At 43.8% G+C, this 14,634-nt stretch overlaps 1 protein-coding gene across 1 annotated transcript in view; it reads right to left on the bottom strand.

The window, feature by feature from the left end:
• TBX20 (T-box transcription factor 20) overlaps positions 1 to 14,634 on the bottom strand; it is a 33,651-nt gene that overhangs the window by 5,901 nt on the left and 13,116 nt on the right. The window contains exon 6 of the mRNA XM_036429885.2: positions 8,795 to 8,871. Within this exon, the coding sequence (XP_036285778.1) occupies positions 8,795 to 8,871 (77 nt within the window). The remainder of the gene's footprint in view (positions 1 to 8,794; positions 8,872 to 14,634) is intronic.

Raw genomic sequence — 14,634 nt, 5'->3', positions numbered from 1 at the left:
AGACAGGGTGTGGGAGCTGAGGGGCTGGGTCTCTAAGACTCATCACGGCGCTAAGGATTCATGAACCTATAAATATAGATGCCAACGCGAACGATTTAACTAGCTACATTTTGAAAAAGTCCAGTCCCAGCTGCAAAGAGCCCTGAGTTCTAACTCCAAATCTTCGAACCGACTGAGTGATGTGGGCAAATCACTCACTCGCACTATCTGGGCCCTGCTTACCCGCTGGTGGGATGACAGGGGGTCAACTGGATGGCTCCCCGCATCATCTCAGCCTCAAACCAAAGGCCTCCTCCGAAGCTCAGTTTCCTTCGCGAGTTTAAACACGATACGCTAGGGCACACTCTAGGATGCCCTAAATAAAATTTAAAATAGTCTCCTTATGTGTTAGTCTATGTTTAAGCAAGAATAAACTGTATAACAGCCATTAAAGTTGTTTTTATTTAGGCACGACTGGGATGTTATATGTCGCCAGAGAGAAAATGCCATTTTAAACTCCTTGCTTTCTGCCTCTTCATTCTGAACGACATGGACTCCTGCAGCCAGTCCCTCCCAGCAGAGGGGACGCAGACTCCCTCTGTCCGCCCCCATCTCAGAAGCCGTGGCTCCGCTGCAGAATGGGGGCCCCGGGGAACCCCGTGGGTCCCAGGGAGCAGCTGCCGACGCCAAGGGCAGAGGCCACTGCTACTTGCTTTGCCCATTGCTCTCTTTCGTACTTTCACTTCCCAGTAGCTTGCCTCTCAGAGTGGTGGCTGTCCTGAACGTCCAGGGGAGATTGCTTTAGGACTGTTATTTTCTTAGCAGATTTCATTGAAAGTAATAGTATACTATTACTTGGATTTTATATTCAAAGCACACATGAGCTCGTGTGTGGCTGGAGGGGGGTTCTGAGAGATGGAGGCTCACATTTTACAAGTTTGAGTACCCATTTCAAGTATCACATTATTTTGCCACGTTAAAATGCAAATCTGGAAAATAGTCCACAATGTATTTTCTGACACCTTAACCACACGCTGGATGGATGATGTTTTAGGACTCTTGCTAACACCTACTTACCCCAGCGCCTCTTCCGCTGCTCCCTACAGGCCTTGCAAGTTTCTAGCACCCACAACGAGAAAAAACTGGGCAGCCTTGTTTTCTATTACTCATAAGAGGGATGGACAGAAATAACCTAGACGATGAAAGCTACAGACTCTTTAGAAGCGGGGCATCCCTCGGTCACCCTGTTCTGTCATCTTTCTCTGGCTGGACCCTCAGGTGCTAAAATGACCCCACGCCTCAGCCGTCGCTGGAAGACAGGAAGGATCAAGTGTGGGCGGAGAGCCCACTCCGCCCGCTGTGTCAGACAGCATCACCACATAGACCTCAGAATGAAATCCTGCGTTCCTTCCTTTTAACCCTGAAAGAGGAAGGATCATCCTGAGGAGGTCAAATTCCCGGGCAGGAATTTTCCTGGCTGCCGACATCCCCACTGCCCCGTGAGGCTCTGAGCCGGGATCAGCAGAGTTTCTCTGACGGGCTGGACAGGAACTATTTTAAGCTTTGCAGGCCTTATGGTCTCTGTCAGATACACTCAGCTCTGTCTTTGCAGCACCAAGACCGCCACATACAACACACAGACTGGAACCATAACTGTGCTTCCATAAAACTTATTTATAGACAATTCGATTTAATTCCGTGTTATTGTTGCATGTCACATATTATCTTTTAGTAATGCTGTTAAAATGATTTTTATGTCTTTTCAACCATTTTAAAATGTGAAGACCATTTTAGCTTGTGTGCTGTCCCAAACAGAGAGGGATGTCCTAACCCATTCACCTGCTCAGAGGTGTGCCCAGTGACCCCACGCTACCCCTAGAACCTTCAGCCCCAGGTACTCCACAAGCCAGCCTAGACCTGAGTTAACCAAACTCCACTTTCTTTCTAGCACCTCAGTTATTAGGGAAGGCCTAGAATTATCCTAGCACCTCTTTTTTTTTTTTTAATATATTTTATTGATTTTGTACAGAGAGGAAGGGAGAGAGATAGAAAGCTAGAAACATCGATGAGAGAGAGTCATCGATCAGCTGCCTCTTGCACATCCCCTACTGGGGCTATGCCCGCAACCAAGGTCCATGCCCTTGACTGGAATCAAACCCAGGTCTATCCATTGAGCCAAACTGGTCTCGGCTATCCTAGCACCTCTTTACCAAATCTGCCAAATTGCTTGCTGCTCTGTGGCTGGGGGTAGATAAGACTTCTATCATTTCCCGGAATAGTAGATTTGCAACTCACTCTGCTGAAGTTTCCTTCCTCATCTAAACTAACACGGTGTTGTTGAGTTCGGAGCAAAGAAGCCTGATTCTCACTGGGCGTGTGTCCAGATGTCATGTGTTTGCAAGTGTTATTCAATGCCAGCGCATTTTAAAACATATTTTGTAGAGACTCTCAGTATGAATTCCGAACCAGTGTGTTGAGATAAGCCTATGTATTTAATTTTCTGCCCCACAGACAGGACTGAGAAAGCAAAGGGAGCTCAGGAAATTGGGGAGAGTGCCAACTCCTTATTTAGGTATTTGAGCCACAAGCAAGAAAGGAGGGAAGCATCAGCCAGCATGCCATTCATCTGTGGACAAGCAGAGCTACGAGGGGGGGCGGGGATGCCTCAGCCTCACCTGAACCCCATCCCCAAGCACCGAGGTTGATGATAAAGGTAGACCTTGGAGCAGCTTTAAGAAGACCCTGTATTGTTAAAGCAAGGACTGTAGTCCTGAAAAGGACACTATCTGGAAATGTAGAAGTAAAGTTGGAAATGGTGAAATGACAATCACCACATTGTAAGAGAACTCAAAGGCAGTAAGCCGAATACTGGATGCTGCAGAAAACAAAATCAACAAATTAGAAGATTCATAAGAAATTCTCCCAATATCTGTAAAAAGTAAAAGAGATGAAAAATGTTAAACAATAAATCAGAGAAATAGGGAAGAGAGTTAGGAGATATAACATATGTATAAGAGGAGTTTTATAAGTTCTGAACAGAGAGGACTAATTAGAAGCATGGAGGATGAGGAGGAGGAGAAGGAAGTGGAGGAGGAGGGGGGAAAAAGAGAAAATTTTTCTGAGCCCAATAATGACTTGAGTTTTCAATTCAAAGGGCTTGATTATATTGTAAACACTAATAAAAAAAATCTACATTGCATTTCAATTATTTTTTTATTTACGTTAAGTCATATTCTCATATTTTCCGTTCATACTTTTTTTTTTTTTAATCTGAGCCCATGAACACAACCTATAAGAAAATCCAGTGGAATTTTTGAAATTTTGAGACTATTGGATATGCTTTTACAGTCTCTGGTCTAATAGAAGCTAAAACTGTTATCTCTAATAATGACATTTCAACTCAGATATGACATATATCCAAATTTATCCCCATGTGTTGCCAATTTTTAGGTTTTCTAACAAAACAGAAAGTTCTGAGCAAGAGTGATGCGATCCAACTTTCTTTGACAAGATCATTCTGACCGGTGTACTGAAAATGGACTGGAGGGCAGAAAGATCACTTAGAAATTAATGTGATTCTCTAGGAATGAGGTGAGTGTCCTGAAAAGTGTGGTGGTAGTAAGGGAGATGGTGAGAAGTAGTTGGACTCCTCTGGGTATAGTCTGAGGGATTAGCTGACTGGGTGTGGGCAGTGAGAGGAAAAGAGGAGCTCCGGTTACTCCCAGTGTTTGGGCCCGAGCAACGGAAAGGGTGCAGTTGTCAGTCGCTGAGACAGGAAGGGCAGGGAGGAGAGGTGTGGAAAAAGAGAGATTGACATCTGTCTTAGGTGTGTGAGATTTTAGGTCTTTGTATGGGAAGAGGGAAAAGTAAAAGAAACAGCCATCCAGATCTATACCTCTAGTGAGGCCAGAACCGGAAATGCAAATTTAATAGTAGTCACCTATAATGGTATTTAAAGGCATGAAACTGGGTCAAATCACCACGAGGAGCAGCAGAGTGGGAAGAGAAGAGGTCCAAGGACGGAGGCCTGGCGCACATCACTGTAAACAGGTGGAGGACAAGAGGAAGAGCTAGCGAAGAAGGAGAGAGAAAGACAGCCAATGAGGGAGAATAAAAACCAGCCGAGTGGGGCAGTCTTGGGAGCCAAAAGAAAAGAGGGAGAAAACGGACAACTGTGTCAGACCTAGCTGATAGGTCAAGTAAGAGGAGGACTGAGGACGGGCCACTGGGGAGGCCATGATAGCCTGGACCAGGGTGGATTGGTGGCGCAGTGGGGGTGGAAGTCTAAATGGCACAGGAGAAGAGAAGGGAAGAGAGGGGTTGGAGAAGAAAACACACACAACTCTTTTCAAGGGGCTTTACTGTAAGAAGGAGCAATAGCCGGGAGCATCAGTACCTCAAGAGACAAATGGGATCAAGAGAAAGGTGCTTTTCCTTAATGAAAGAAACATCAGGATATAGGATGATGCAACAGAGAAGGAAGTGGTGACAGAATTTTTTTTTAATTAAAAAGCAAGTAGAAGAAAGCAAACATTTTCTAAGTATAGCAATATAAGATTTAGATAAAGTAGAATTAAGACAGAAAGCATCAAGTGGGATAGAAGTTAAGTATCTCTTTGACAAACTGTGGCACAAACTAAAAAAAGGAAAGAAGTATTCGCCAAAAGAATACTGTGCCCAGATGAATTTATGAGCAAGACTGCAAAATCTTCAGGTAAAGGACCACCTCTTTGCTATTTAAACTGGTCCAGACAATAAAAAGAAGGAAAATGTACTTCAGCTCATCTAAACAGATTAGCAGAAACCAGACACCAAAATCTAACAGAGAAGGCAAGAAGAAACAAAGTCAAATCTGTTATGAAGAGTGACATAAAAAGTCCTAAATAAAATCAGTAGATTAAAGCTAGAAATGCACTAGAAGAAAAAGAGATACAACCCAGACAGGATTTATTTCAGGAATACAAGAATGGCTCAACATAGACGATATGAAGATAATTAACTACACTGCTATTTAAAAGTACAAAAGTAATTAAAATTATCTCATTAATTTTAAAAGAGCATTTAATATAACTCCAAGTTACATTCAGGATAACATAAAATTCTTAATTTAGGCACAGCAGGGCATTACCTCCATATAAAGATTCCCATCTGAAACCGACAGCCCAATAAAAATCAGATATTATAAGAAACCGCTAATATAAGTCGAAAACAAGAAAAAAAAATGCTATTATCATTACTTTTCAATGGTGTCCTGGAAATTTTAGTCAGTGCAATAAAACAAAACAAAAAAGACATTTTAAAAAGTATAACTATTAGAAACAAAAATATAAAATTACCATTTTTATAAATGATATAGCAATCTAACTGGAAAACTCAACAGGCTAAAAGGAAAAATTACTGAAACTAATATTTTTAAGTTCAGTAAAATGGCGGGATGCCAAAGACATATAGGAATCAATAGCTTTTTACAGACTACACTGGGCAGATTTCTAATGAAAAAATTCTATTTTCAAAAGCAAGTCCTCTCCCACCTGCCAAAACAAAAAACAAAAAAACCCATTCTTAATACAGAAGTGTCCCTTCCCCCTCCCCCGCCACAAAAAAATAAAATGCCAATAGACTGTCTATAGGTTACTTATTTTATGGGATCATCAGATAGCTACTTCTTTCCCTGAAGTAAGATTACATTATTTTAAAAAATCTCTTTGAGCGTTCAGTTTGATTCTCAGCTGTCCATTGTAGGTGTATGTGCAAAGTGTCTAATGAAAATACTTCGTACTCTGGAGCACAAGGCAAATTTCCTTTCACAGAGGAGGCGCCACGTGTCCCCAAGAGTCAGGCGCCACGTGAAGTAAGTGAGACATCCACTATCTGAACTGAACCTCATCCAATAAGATCAAGAAATCCTACTGCCCTTTAGAGCAGTGGTCGCCAGCCAGGGGTCCATGGACCACTGATGGTCCATGAGATCCCAAAGGTGACAGCCGCTGTTTTAGGGCACCCCAAAAGTTGAGGAGGGATGCTCACAACAATGCTCACAACAATGAGCCTGCAGGTAACCGGCCAGCACCCTCACAGGCGCTTTTGGTGGGGTGTCCCACAGCAGCTGTAAATCTGGGACAGGAAACTGGAAATCACGGGGGTCACATACTTACACCATCATATTCAATTAGGTCAGAAAAGTGCCAATTCTGTCATCGTGTCATAAAAAAGGGCATTTTTCTCTCAGATCTCTCCTCAAGAAAAGGTCCCTGAGCTGTTGCAGATGGGGCTGTTTTCAATCAGTTACAGGGAGCAATTCAATTACCAGGTGGTTTAGTGCAGTAACTGACTCCAGACTAATTTAATTCCTTTAGGTCTCTAAAGATCAATTGATCTGATTTGTCCCATCCCCAAAGGCTGTTTAGGGAACATTCAGACTTAAAATACTTGGAAATGAAATCCAAAACCTTGGCCGGTTTCACACAGCTTGGGTCACTTTGCACGTTTCCAGCTAAGTCACACAAACGCTCTCACAGCCTCCAGACTCACCGTGTGCGTGTGAGCGCCCTGAAGCCGGGATGCTGGCTCAGGAAGCGGGAAACGTGCTGCATGCATCAGCCCGGTGGTCGGCAAACCCATTCGTCAGCAAAGCCCAATATCAACAGCTCAATGATTGAAATTTCTTTTGAGAGCCAAATTTTTTACACGTAAACTTCTTCTCATGCCACTTCTTCAAAACAGACTCGCCCAGGCCGTGGTATTTTGTGGAAGAGCCACACTCAAAGGGCCAAAGAGTTGCATGTGGCTCTCATGCCGCAGTTTGCCGACCATGGCATCAGCCAGTCTGTCGGTCTACAGGGCAGGTGGTCTGGACACACCCATCTCGTGAACACGTGTGCAGCGAAGGGCCGTGCTCACTCCAGGAGGAGTTTGAGAAGACCATGAGAAGAAAAAGGCTTGGCTGGGACAAAAACCATGCTCCGCTAGGAAATAAGAAAGCTGCGCGTCTAAGCTGCTTGCATAAACGCCACTTTCCTTGGCTCTCCTGAGGAACCTGTGAAGCCACAGGGTGATTTTCTCTGTTTTCTAGATGACAACCACAGACTCAGAGGTCAGGTGACTTCGCCAGGACCCCTCAGCCAGTCAGAGGCAGAGCTGGGACTCCGTCTCCCTGTTCACCATGTTCACCCTTGATCTGAGACAGAAGGCATGGCGCACGCCGTGAAAACACATCACTAGCGCCCCCACTGAGCCACCGCCTTCCTTCTTGCTTGACCCCAGACTAACCCCGAGGAGGGTTCCCTGATTGCAATGCCACCTGCAGAATCCCAATCTGAGCCGGCGCCGCTGGCCCTCCAGAAATAGATTAATAAGGTCACGCCTCCTGGTGGCCCTTGTACACGGACTCACGTGTTCCCCACCCTGCTGATACCACACTATCACCGAGGTGGGTCTCCAGGCCTTCGTACCACTTATGTCCCAACCTACCGGAGGGTCCCCCACTGCCTTTCCTGTTTATGCAATGGATCTTCAGCCACAAGCTCCAGCTTCTTTCTCCGATCTCCACACCCGCAGCCACTCTTCAAACTCTCCAACTAATGTATCTTTTTCTCCTACTCACATCCCACGGCCACTGCCCACTCTTGGCCTCTCCTTCTGGCCTCATTGCCTCCCCACAAAATCTCCACATCTGCTCCCCCAAATTAAAACCACCCCTCTATGATCCGCCTGTGAAAGGCCCAGGGAAGGGTTGGACAGGGGTTGCTAAAACATGGAATTATCCTTTAATCTGAGTTGCCAACACAGGCTAGGAAGAAGTGCTGAGATCAGAAGATGCGACCACGCGGTGGGTAATGAACAGTGTGGCCAAGTGCGGCAGTTGGTGGGAAAATCACACCAAGAGTTGGAGATAAAATAAAACAGGGGTACCCCACCTGTCAATCAAGACTTCAGGCCACATAAAAGAGCAACCACAGGCCAGGCGATGAGAAGGGTCTGACCATCTCATGTATAACACGACGATTAGTGTTGATGACACTGTTGCATAACTGCAACTTGTTAATAGAGTAGAACTCAAGTGTTCACACACACACACACACACACACACAAAGAATAAGTACAGAAAGTTACATAGTATGTGTAAGATATATAAACAATCAAGTTAAACATATCTTCTCTCTGGAAAACACATTCTTTCGACATTCCTGCTGAGCAAACCATGGATCTCAGTGTAATCATTACTGATCACACAGATGGTCTCACTGTGTGAACCATCTGAATTACGTTAAAAGTGGGGTGGGTTCCAGGCACATGATTGTCACCTGTCGTCTTAAAGGTGACACCTGACATCTCTCCTATGAAACAGCAGCAGTCTAAGCTCTGGGTAAAAAGTGTGCCTTGAATTAAAGGACACCTCCCTTTTTTTCAAAATCCCATACTACTCTTGTGTCTGGGGTGTTCACAAATATATATACCCAGTTCCGAGGTATCAAGATTCCATTTCTCTGTGTATGCCACTCGAGGAGTGGAGCTTAACGGCATCCAGGGGACGAGACTTTGATAACAACGTCCTATTTGTACAGCCGAATAAATGTCCCGACCACAGGATCCACTTCACGGAGAAGCAGAGCATCGAGCAGATGTGGCTGCACAGCTGTCACAGCCTAAGCACTCCTGTGTCTACAGACTCCTGGCTTGGGGGAAGGGGACAGAGACGGGGAGGTTGTGTCCAGGGAGGTCACGGCTCTCTGGCGTTGAAAGGAGTATGCCCGAGCAGACTCGCTCTTCTCTTTATCTTATCTGGACAAAGAAAGTAAACAGAAATTCTCATTACCTCTCAATGTCCGTGAGCCTGGAGGAGTCCCGAAATCCTTTGGCAAAGGGGTTGCTGTCTATTTTCAGCTTGGTTATCTGGAAGGGGAAGAAGGGGTGACACAACGAGGTCATTTCTGAGGTCCAGAGAATAAAAGCAGAGAGAAAAGTTTGTTCCTTTCCTACCCTGGCCCCATAAGCACATCCAGTGTCTGTCAGCATCGGGAGAAAGGTGGAAATTGCTAGAGAGTTCACAGGGGAAATGGCTGTGAGGGGATGGTGGGGAAAGCCTTGGGGAGAAGGCGGTATCTGGGGACAGGCTGCAGGTTAGAGGATGGAGACTGTTAGGGACGGGCCTCTCCTGAACTGGGTGAAGTATTCAGACAGCCGTCCTCAGCTCGGGGCTCCACTAGGGAGAAGGCAGCTGTCAGGAAGGCCAGCACCGGTGGGGAATGGGGAACAGAAATAAGAACACTGCCTCCTGCTGACTTGGAAACATCATTTATTAATACCAGGGACACTTATATGCTAGTATATACCGTAGTAGATAAAAAGATTAAATTGCCAATAATAGCTTCATGTTTGATTCTATATTGAGATACATGACATAAATAGATGCTATAAAGCTTTTAGAATATAAACGTACACCAGTACCTCCTCTCCATCTTACTAAATTACCCATGCAATGTTATTGATAGCTTCTATGCTTACATTGGGGGAGGGGGGTGTTTGCTACTAAGAATCATGGTCTGAAGTATTAGTTGTCTATGCTGTGCTATCCCTAATTCCCACAGGGTTAATATTAAAGTGAAAAGATCTATTAAACCATAAGCACTGCATCTCCAAAGAATAATACGTTAGGTTTGAAGCAAAAAAAATAAATAAATAAATAAGTGAACAAAAGAAAGGAAACATGGATTAAAAGATGCTTGATTTAAAACAAATAAAAATGTTCTCCTTCGTCCTGAAAATGGAGTTTCCAAAGGAAACCCTACTCTGGAAGACAGGCTCGAACTGCCATCCTTTGGGGTCCGTGGCTGAGGGTCAGAGCGGGCAGGAACCTGGCACTGACCCAGTTGTGTGGTGTGTAAAGAAGAATCAGGGCCCTTTAAGGGTGTCCCAGCTCATCCGTATATATCATACGAGGACCCACGGCAATCTTCAGACACACACACAGCACACACAGTCTCCACCTGGGGAAGGCGTTCCCACCACCAAAGTGGTATGACATGCTCCTTTGCCAAAAGCACCTTTTTCTCAGACTCGTGTACCCATTGTTCCCTTCAAGCCACCAGCACCCAGAGAACTGCTTTTCTTATGACCAGAGGAAGGCTTTTCTTTTTCCTTTTCAAAAATGTTAGGTACTTATTGACTGCCACGTTTTTCTTATTTTTTTAATGTATCTTTATTGCTGAAAGTATTATAGATGCCCCATTCCCCCACCCCTATTAACACCCTCCACCTCACTCCCATCCCGCCCCAGGCCTTCTCTGCAGTCTGATCTGTCCACGGGCTATGCACGTATGCAAAGAAGTCCATTGGTGAACCTCTTCCCCCGTTTGTTTTCTTATGTGAGGTGACCGGCGTACAAGCTGAAAACAAGCTCCTTATCCCACTTAGAGCAGCGAGTCCCACCTTCTCCTGACTCCAGAAGGCACTTCCCTGTCCGGCCCTGGACCATGCCTTCAGCCCATGACATTCCCTCTAGAGCAGCCACACACACAAACTGGCTGATTTCCTTTCCGGCTTAGTTCATGGAAAGGGAAGCAGGGAGGAAATAAGCCAGATAAGTGAGAAACCTGTTCCCAGTGGGCCAGAGCAGCCACGTGGAGAATGCAGACAGAGAAACACACAGGAGGCCCGCGGCGGCTCCAGGTGTGACCAAGGCGTCTGGGGAGACCCTTCTCTCACTCAGCCGCGGACCCCGAAGGGTGACAGTCCCAGCCCGTTTCAGAATAGGGTTTCCTTCCAAGACGAAGGAGAACATTTTTTTATTTGTTTGAAATCAACTTATAAACATCTTCTAAAGCCCAAGCAATGAGCATATTCTAAGATGATATAATACCGCCAAGGTTTTAAATTCAAAGACAGGAGCTGTCTCTTTCTACAGGGTAATTGTGTTAAAGTACTTTTTATTCCTAAAGCTCTTCATGGTTCATGAAACACTGCTTCCACAGCAATGCAGTAAAGAGAGTGGCATCGCAGCCACTGCCATGTGAGCCGACCCCAGAGGGGAACTTCAAACTGAAACTGTGAGACAGAGCGATGAAGTGAAGTCTGCCTCTAGGCTCAGTGACTTCCGACAAGCTCATTGATAAAGTCACAAAGTAAGTGGATCTACCAATGAATGGAATTTCCTGGAGACTATGGCAGATACTATCGTATATCTGCTGGAAAAACTAAATACTAATAACATGATTTCACTTCCAGATAGAATTTAAAGAACAAAATAAACAAACAATATGGAAATAGACCCATAGATAAAGAACAGACTGATGGTTGCAGAGGGGAAGGGAGTTAGGGAACTGGGTGGAAGAGGTGAAGCGACTAAGAAACACAAATGGGTAGTTATAAAAAAGTCACAGGGAAGTATGGCATAAGGAATATAGTCAATAATATTAGGATAACTACATACGCTGCCAATGGGGTACTGGAAATATCGAGGGGAACGCTATGTCAAGTATATAATGTGTACACTTGAAACTAATACATAATAAAAGAAAAGAAAAGCCAAGGACTTGGAAAAAAATTCTTTTACACCATCCCTCTAAAATGTGAAACATTAAGCTATGTCTGAGTATTGACGAACTAAAAGGACAGGACATATTCTCTATCTGTTATAATAATTGAAGAAAGACTTTGGACCGGCTTTGTCCCTGAAAAGCGTTTTGAACACTGAATTTGTTGGTCTTTGTATTTCCAAAGGGGAAGGGTGATGCTTGTAGCATTGTCGTGGAGAATAAATACTCCCAACACGGAATGTTGTTCCACAGCCTGTCACCATGTCCTACCGCCTTAGCTTTAATGAGAAAATGGGGATTACTAGCTTCAACCAGTTTTCCGATTTCTTTGAGATTTTCTCTCATTATAGGAATGCTATACTTCCAATAGTCTTTAAATCCCTCTTTCATGAGCCCTAGGAGTATCCGTGGTAACTTTTTTCTTCACATTTGATATAATTTCAAACAACAGAAAGCTTAGAGAAAAATACAGGGTGTTCTCATTCCGCGACTTCCCCGTTGGTCACAGCAGTGATTTACCTCAAGTGCACTGATTGGAAAAGTTGCTGGAGACATAGCCAGCTATTTATTTCCTTTATGGCCCAGGTTATCTAGCTCCAGGGAAAGAACACAGCTGTTTTTGGAAGTTGGGGAGGGGGTCTTAATACTAAAACTGTGGAAAACTGTGGGGGACCTGGACTCACACTCCCCTATTGGACAAGCTTTATGGTATTGTGAGCAGCACAGAGACTGTGGGTTCCAGTTCTTCACCAGCCACTGTGCTCTCTGTGCTAGCCCCCGGCTCCCCGGCTCCTGGGCTGTCAGCAATCATCAGCCAGAAGCATTTGCTGAACTTGGCTTCCAGAGAAAGCAGCCGGAAATATTTTTCATCTTTTTACCAGTTAAGAGACCAAATGAGATCTTTTTCCGTTTGAAGAAGAAGAAGAAGAAGGAGAAGAAGAAGAAGAAGAAGAAGAAGAAGAAGAAGAAGAAGAAGAAGAGCAGCAGCAGCAGCAGCAGCAGCAGCAGCAGCATTTTACTGGATTTTCCTATCTTAAGATAAAATAATTTTTAGATAGAATTTTAACGTTCTAGGTAATCATGCATTGTTAAAGATCAGGCACAGTTTTTGTTCCATGGACATGTACATAAAAACCAGTCACTACATAAACATTCATCTCTGAAGGTGTGGCTTTACATCCCTGTATGAAGTTTGGGACAACTGGAGAAGTCATGCACTTGAGAACTGATGAGAGAAGGGACCTGGGTTACAGTGGTCCAGTTGGACATCATTGTGTTTGTCCCTAACACAGAACCCCTGAGGCCTGTAACACCGCTGAACAGTGTCATCCGTGTCAACACTAGTCAACCAGTGAACATAGGATGTAGAGTCTTGATTAGCCAAACCACAGGTATGGCTTGTAATTCGAAAAGAAATGTAAAAAGCAGCAATCTCTTACATTGGGTGTGAGTAAAATGCATTAACAGGTAAGGACAGCATACTATGCTGAAGAAATCCTGTAGGTAAGTGTGCATGCACGTATATGCAAATCACCAACTGATTCAGGTCAACACATACGCACTTTCCCACATCTGACCTTAGTAACAGAACACAATGCATGTCCTAACAAAACACTCCCTCCTTCAGCACCCCGTTTGTAAGCATGATGGGGGGCAGAGTTTGACTACCAGCTGTACCGAAGAGAAGGGGACCTTCCAGGGCTGACCCTCCACGTGACATCATGGGTCTCTGGATACGCTGAGGTTCCCAGGCGCGAGGTGAAACTGGCCCTCAGAGACCATTTCTCTCCGGTGATCAGGGAAGGACCTGTCCCCGGGCATTTAGAAGTGAAGCCTGACCTACACTTCACCTCCACGGCCGTGGTCTGCTGCTCTGGAAACCATGTGTGACCTTTAAATCTTAAATTATAAAAGAGTTTGTTGAAAGTATAATGTATTTAGCTTTTATCTAATAATGCAGACAAATGTGATCATTTCCTCGCCAAAACCAGAGGCAAAAAATAATAATAATTTGTAAAAGTCCCATTTTTCATTACTTCTAAATAAAACTACCAGCCATAATAAATGAGATGCTTTTTCGCAAATTGGAAAACTCTGCTTTGGCTTTTAATAGATGTAAAAATAACAGTCCTAGCTAAAGGTGGAGATGTATGAAGGTGATCCTCAGTGAGAACTTTTACATTTTCATCTTCTCTTTCTTTTCTTTTTTTGGTGTGTGTACACTTGAAAACTTCTAATATTTCTACTATCCTCGGTAAATATTTATTATATCTCTTATATACAGGGTGTCCCCAAAATATAGACACTTTAACCGCTAAAAGCTCAATTTTGAACATGAAATGTATGTTAACAAACACTGTCTATATAATTACTAGTATTCAAAGTTCAAAGTGTGTGTATCTATTTTGGGGGCACCCTATATTTATTTTAGGAAAGCCGGTACACACACATGACATAATAATGAAAAAGCAGAGGTGGGAGGCCTAGAAAGAATCGAGGATAACTTTAGAAAGTTGTACAGGACTAAAGAAAATACGAACCCTCAAATTGATTTATTCACCCCATGTGTGTTTATTAAACATGAATTTTGATCGGTTTTATGAGGTTTATAAACCTACTCAAACTGGCTTGAAAATCAAGTCTTTGACCATTTACTTGAATTTCAAATATATACTTGGTATCTGTGCTTGGAATCAGTAAAGGTAGATGCATAGAAATAAACTGACTGTTTTCATTGGGCAACATCTTCAAACTCAGTTTCCAAACCTTGACACTGACAATGGTAATGTCCTTGGCCTGCAATCCAGCATGTTGCCACCAAAAAGGAGGAATGAGTTGAGACCGGTTTGGCTCAGTGGATAGAGCATCTGCCTGAGGACTGAAAGGTCCCAGGTTCCATTTCAGTCAAGGGCATATACCTTGGTTGCGGGTACATCCCCGTTGGGGGGTGTGCAAGAGGCAGCTGATCGATGTTTCTAGCTCTCTATCCCTCTCTCGTCCTCTCTGTAAAAAATCAATAATATATATATATATATATATATATATATATATATATATATTTTTTTTTTTTTTTTTTTTAAAGGAAGAATAAAGATCCAGATTTGTGGCCTTGGGCAGGTGT

The sequence above is a fragment of the Pipistrellus kuhlii genome, unplaced genomic scaffold (genome assembly GCF_014108245.1).
Source record: "Pipistrellus kuhlii isolate mPipKuh1 unplaced genomic scaffold, mPipKuh1.p scaffold_m20_p_10, whole genome shotgun sequence".
Lineage (NCBI taxonomy): Eukaryota > Metazoa > Chordata > Mammalia > Chiroptera > Vespertilionidae > Pipistrellus > Pipistrellus kuhlii.
The sequence above is the reverse complement of the archived record's forward strand: the minus strand, read 5'-3'. Positions and strand labels throughout refer to the sequence as shown.